The 6,789-nt window shown below is 35.2% G+C and overlaps 1 protein-coding gene across 1 annotated transcript in view; it reads right to left on the reverse strand.

Annotated features, from left to right (window-relative positions):
- hsd17b12b (hydroxysteroid (17-beta) dehydrogenase 12b) overlaps positions 1-6,789 on the reverse strand; it is a gene marked incomplete at its 5' end in the record, with an annotated part of 36,676 nt that overhangs the window by 10,356 nt on the left and 19,531 nt on the right. The window contains 5 exon segments of the mRNA XM_014016986.1: positions 1,215-1,259; positions 3,061-3,125; positions 3,928-4,035; positions 4,578-4,653; positions 4,980-5,026. Coding sequence (XP_013872440.1) covers positions 1,215-1,259; positions 3,061-3,125; positions 3,928-4,035; positions 4,578-4,653; positions 4,980-5,026 — 341 coding nt within the window.

The following is a 6,789-nucleotide window of genomic DNA, read 5'->3' on the forward strand; positions in this document are numbered from 1 at the left end:
CCTCTAGCGTGCACGAGTAGCTGGATATGAACAGGTGGAATTTACGCAGCTCATTTACACACTTTTCCTGAAGATAGAAGAGTTTGTTGAATCTGACGTGGCRTGTTCGTACGAACCCTTCATACGAACAAAAGTAAGAGAAATTTAGGATAAGAATACGAACACGTTCTTGCATGAGGCCCATTTTTCCTACATCCTGGGAACCATTTTCCAGAAAAAAGGCAGCCTTGTGGGGATTGAATGTGCATCGTGGGGACCAATGCCAGGTCCCCACGGGTACAGATGCTAATTTYGGGTGGAGGGTCAAGTTTTGGACCAAGGTGTGAATTGAGTTTAAGTTAGTTTTGGGGTCAGGTAGGTACCTGTGAGGTTATTTTTAGGGTAAATGGTCAGGGTTAGGTTATAAAAGTACCAAAAAATGAATTGAAGTCAATCCACAGTCACAGAGGGGATATAAAAACAAACCTTTGTGCATGTGTGTGTGCATGTACCTGATGTTAGTTACTTTGTAAGACCCATTTCTAGTATACATACCAACGTTGTCAGGACCAGCCTAACTCCTAATACAGAGGTACAACATTTTTGGGTTAAGGATCAGGTTTAGGTGGTGTGAAGGTGGGGTGCGGGGGTGGGTAGGGGGTTAGGTATGTACTGGTTAGGTTATGTTTAGGGTAACAAGGCTACTGAAATGAATGGATGTCAATACAAAATAATACAAAATACAAACATGTATGTTCCTCGCTTCGTATGACTGAAAGCACTTTTGCATACTAACTCACTTCAATTCATGCTGACAAACCCTAATTATTCAAAACTGATCAAGACGCCACACAAATACCAATAAGCATAAAAAAATTAAAGTTCATAAAGTCCATCAGGTGCTGACTAAATTGGACACTCCCAGAACAAACATAAAAGCATTTTTGAATACTTTACCAACACCTAGACCTTTCCATTTTTTATTCTACTGAGCTCAAGCTTTTTACCAAGAAAGTGGTTAAAAATGCATTGCCCTTGGATTAAAAACAAATTCACCTTTCTATCCATGCAGAGTCAAGTCTGTAATTACCGCTAAAGGTGCATTAACTAAATATCAGCATATGTAATCATGATTTCTTCTTTTACACTTCTGATTTGTTTTAACAAGAGCCTTTCAAAACGATTTTCTTTGAATATAATGCTCAAAACGTCACACTGCGCGAGGCAACACTCACCTGGCACACTGATGTTATGTTAATGTTGACCATTGTGTCCATAAACTGAAACACAAACAGACAAAAAAGGGAATATTATTGCAGCAGGTCAGGTTTTGTATTTGTTACACTGTATGAAATATTGCTGGGAAACAGTGACAGTTTCATCAGTTCAGAAAAAAATAAAAGCTATATAAAAAACAGAGAMTCTGACATTTGTTGTTTAAAGTAGCAATTTCTCATTATTGATGGAGGAAATAACACAAAGACAGACACATAAAAGACAAGTTAAACTCTCTTAGATCCAGGCTCTGTTTATACGTTAAATAATTTCTGGAAACATCACAGATTTACAGTCACATGGTTGAAGGGATATGCTGTGCTTGTTGAATTTGCTGTTTCCCTGTGAGGTCACTACCTGGCGCTGTGATGGAGCATGAAAACTGTTACATCAAAATGGTCAATCCACAGACATTTGTTTGGACTGAGGATGAATTTGGGTTGCTCCTACATGTTGAAAGGGTTGAGCAGCATAAACAGCACTATGCTCTCTGCCACTGTTACTGTTGTTCATCTACTCACGCAAGAGCAGAAAAACTATTGCCTGCAGCTGTCTGCAGTGTGCGCTAGTGCTGTACCAAACAATTATTTTGTAATCGATTAATCTAAAGATTATTTTTTCGATTAATCGATTATTCTAACAACAAATCTATAAGTTATTCTGATGTGAGTGCACTGGAAATTTAAAAAGTTTTCATCAAATTAACAAGAACAGTTATTTAATATTGTAATATTTTCTGTGATTGTAATATTATTGTAATTGTAATATTTTCATGAAAAACTCAACACTCTTATGCCAATATGGTCGCAATGATGCTTTTAGGTACCGAAATGGAATTGCATGAACATTCAAGTGGTGGTTATGTAATACAGCGAATCGATAATAAAAAATCTGCGTCAACAAATTTACATAATAGACATCATCGATTATTTCAACTAATCGGTGCAGCCCTACTTGTGACGTCCACGGCCTACCCCAGTTACCACTACTGTGCATGTGTGTCAAGGACAGAAAGGCAGATGTGGCAGTGGAAGGTGTCAAAGCAGTTTGGAGAGAAAAACAAAGTAAAGAACAAAAAATAAATAAAACGATTAATCGATTATTAAATTAGTAATCGATTATTTTAATAATCGATTAGTTGTCGATTAATCGAATAATTGGTGCAGCCCTAGTGCGCGCATGTGATTTCACATTATTGCTGAGAGTTTACAAAAACCTCCACTCTGAGACCTGGATTCAGCGAAAGTGACAGCTGTCGTGGAATACACAAACAGCCAAAGTGCAACATAAATGCTACGGTTTCATTTCAAAACCGCATCACATAAACAGGGTCCTCGATAGATCTATAAGGACGTATGACAAACATTCCTCTCTACTACCTACAAAACTGAAAGCATTCATGAGTTAGAAGCTGGCACTTTCAGGTCTTTTCTTCAGTAGAAGTGTTTTGAAAAAAGCACCAGACTGATAAAAGCAGAGCAAAGCTGTCCACTTACAGAGTATTGATCTAGCCTAAAGTGGACTTGATTGATCCAACCAGGTCTTCTGTCTAACATAACTGAACTGACCAAACAGACAACATCAACCATCACAGTAGAAATGAGACCTTTATTAAAGGCTTAAAAAAACTAGATAGGGTGGAATGTGGGGGAAAAAAAACGAGAAGAAAAAAATGCTGTGCTTATGTAATCATTGCTGTTCAAAATAAATTATGACATCAAATGCTTTTATATTATCTCTACAAGCACAGAATTTTTTGTCAAAAAATTATTATAAAACTATTAAATAAATAAGAAAAAAACTTACAGTGTCCAGATTGGGAACGTTGAGGAAAAATTCAGGGTATAAATAGGACATGCCAACATTGTTTACTATAAACAAAAGGAAATAAACAATGAAGTAACATTAAGAATAGAAACAAACACTGTTTTAGAATGAAAGTGCAGTTTATTTCGTAGGCTTTAGAGGGCAGCATAGCACTGATAAATGTGACCCATCATATCAAAAATGAGGATTAAGTCAAATTTGGTCAAAATGACCTAATACATTTTCAAATCCCTGACTTTAAAAGCTACATTTTGATACCTGGATCATTCTGATATCATAAGCTTATCCAGAGATAAGAAGAACTAATTTGTCTTGTTGGTTAAATCAATACAATACTGTTTGATCTGAATCCTGATTTTATGTAAATTTATTGAGTAATTTTTGATGTTAGTATAAAGAAGAAACCTCAAATATTATCTGTACATTAAAATTTTCCAGTTGGAAAAAAAAAACATTTCTAGCTCTCAGGGAAAATTTCAAAATTTTAAGCCGATTTTCCTCCAAATCAGATTTTTTGTTGCTACTGCTAAAAAAAGGTTAAGAATTTTTTTAAGGATTAAATTTCAGACAGTTCATTCAAATAATACACTGATAAGGCTTTAATTTATTATATTTAGACAAAATGCAATTTTTGCACATATTTAAATCAAAACCCTATATCTGCCTATTTCTCCACATTCCACTTTTGGACTTAATCCTCATTTTGATGTGATGGGTCACAAATTAATCTGTTTATATGAACAAATAAAAGTAAAAGAATAGTAAAATACACAGAATACACAGTAAATTTGAAGATGCCAATTAACTTTTAATGAAGTATTCCTTCTGCACCTGCTAGAGTCTTACCTAAAACACCAATCTCCAGTCCCGTGAGTCCATCTTCAATCTTTGAATAAATGTCAGCAGCACTGAAGTCTGCTGAAATTGTTTTGGTCTCCACACCACATTTACTGGCTGAAGACACAAGTTTGGATTTAGGTTTAGTAAATACACCAGTCAAATAAACAGATTGCTTAAATATTTACCTAAGATCCTTAACTTTGGAACAATTATGAGGAAAAAAAGTGAGCAGTAAACATAAAGAATGACTGACCACTAAATAACCCATTAAAGAGCACATCCCTTTTGAAAAAAAAGTCTTTTATGTATTTTAATGAATTCACAGAAGGACTTATATTCAAAGAATTGACTACATTGACATGCAATTAAATGCTGCATCATTTAGTCACTTGTCAATTAGCCTTTTTGAAAGATGCTCATGATAATTGAGGTACATTTGTGTTTGGGGTGACCACAAAATCACAGAGTTTTATGATTAATCCAAAAACCAATATTAGCCATTTGTCTTTGTACCAGAAGCACTATTGATTTACTTTGTTTCAAAATGTTCTGAGTGTGATTAAGTATATTTAACAGTGATGTGACATGTTTTATTAATAACTAAAATATGATTGAAAAAAGTAATAACAATAAATAAACGTGAACATATCTCTCACCAATTGCCTTGGACACATCATCGAGCTTCTCCTGAGAACGGCTAATTAGAACAATGGAAAACCCTCTACGAGCGAGCTGTAAACATAGACAAGAGCAGACTTTAAAATTTTTCCCAGATCAAATTGCCTCTTTAGCACGGATCACACTTCAGAAATGACAGAAGCAAAGTGGAACATCTCAACTGAAACAATGACACAGCAATAATTACTTTTTCATTAAAGCCTGTAAAGAAAATAATAAAAACATGAAATAAAATAAATTACATAAAATTCTTTGAAACTAAGTTTAAGTTCACATTAGAAACACAAACTACTAGAAAGATGAAGCTCATGAATCAAACATTTAAAATGCAAAGTTGTTCATCATCACTTTGAGTCAAAACATTTTCATAGAAATCTTACCTCTTCAGCATATGCTTTCCCAATTCCATCTGTGGCTCCTGTCACAACTACAAGGAAAACCAAAACAAAACATGAGTCACTTCTCACATATTGTTTCATGACCAGGTTGCATTCAACAGCCAATGTGTTAAAACCTATTAAGAGTGACAATAAAAGTCTTAGACAGAGAACCTTTACATTTGTATGTAAAATATTTTACAACCCCAGTTCCAATGAAGTTGGGATGTTGTATAAATCATAAATACAAACTGAGTACAACGATTTGCAAATCCTTTCCCAATTCATAACACTATAAAATGTTTAATGTTCAAACAGATAAACTTTATTGCTTTCTTCTAAAATATTCACTAATTTTGAATTTGATACCTGCAACACATTTCAGAAAAGCTGGGACAGGGGCAAGAAAATACTGGAAAAGTTGAGGAATGCTCAGAAACACCTGTTAACAGGTTAGTTAGAAACAGGTGTCAAGATTGGCTATAAAGGGAGCATCCCTGAAAGGCTCAGTAGTTCACTTTGTGAACAACTGCACAAGCAAATAGTTCAACAGTTTAAGAACGTTTCTCAACATACAATTTCAAGGAATTTAGGGATTTAATCATCTACAGTCCATAATATTATCAAAAGATTCAGAGAATCTGGATAAATCTCTGCAAGTGGCAAGGCCAAAAAAACAACACTGAATGCCCGTGACCTTCGATCCATCAGGTGGCACTGTATTAAAAMCAAACATCATTCGCCAAAGCCAGATATTAACAACACCCAGAAATGCTGCCAGCTTCTCTGGGCCTGAGCTTATCTGAGATGGACTGACAAAGTGGAAAACTGTCCTGCGTTCTGACGAGTCCACATTTCAAATTGTTTTTTTGGAATTCATGGACATTGTGTCTTTTGGGTTAAAGAGGAAAAGAACTGCTCAGACTGTTATCAGCGCAAAGTTCAAAAGCCAGCATCTTTGATGGTATGGGTGTGTTTGTGACCATGGCATGAGTAACTTGCACATCTGTGAAGGAAMCATTATTGCTGAAATGTGCAGGTTTCAGAGCAACGTGTGCTGCCATCCAAGCCAYGTCTTTTTCAGGGATGTTCCCGCTTATTTCAGCAAGACAATGCMAAGCCACATTCTGCACCTGTTACAACAGTGTGGCTTTGTAGTGAAAGAGTGCGGGTACTAGACTGGCCTGCCTGCAGTCCAGACCTGTCTCSCATTGAAAATGTGTKGCATATTATGAAGTGCAAAATACAACAATGGAGACCCTGGACGGTTGAGCAACTRAAGCTGTTCATCAAGCAAGAATGGAAAAGAATTCCACCTACAAAGCTTCAACAATTAGTGTCCTCAGTTCCAGGGTATCTGTAGATATTAGCAAGTCAAATTTAAGACGTTTTAAGACCTTTTTAGTACAACCTTGAATGAAATTTAAGACCGAAAATATAAGCGATGGTTCTGCAGAGATGGCTGGGGGAAACGGAGAACTATAATTGCTTCAGAACTAGTGCTGTACCAGACGATTATTTTCTAATTGATTAATCTAATGATTATTTTTTCGATTAATCGATTATTCTAACAACAAATCTAAAAGTTATTCTGATGTTGAGTGCACTGGATATTTAAAATGTTTTCATCAAATTAACAAGAACAATTCTTTAATATCGTAATATTTTCTGCAATAGTTTTTTTCATGGACACAAAATATGCACTCTAGAGTCAATTATTTAACAAAAAAAGCTTAAAAGATTTAACATCAACATAAAATCTCAACCAAAGCATATAAAATTCAACTAAAAGAAATATAGTGCAAGATGTTAA

Source organism: Austrofundulus limnaeus, unplaced genomic scaffold, assembly GCF_001266775.1.
Source record: "Austrofundulus limnaeus strain Quisiro unplaced genomic scaffold, Austrofundulus_limnaeus-1.0 Scaffold159, whole genome shotgun sequence".
Lineage (NCBI taxonomy): Eukaryota > Metazoa > Chordata > Actinopteri > Cyprinodontiformes > Rivulidae > Austrofundulus > Austrofundulus limnaeus.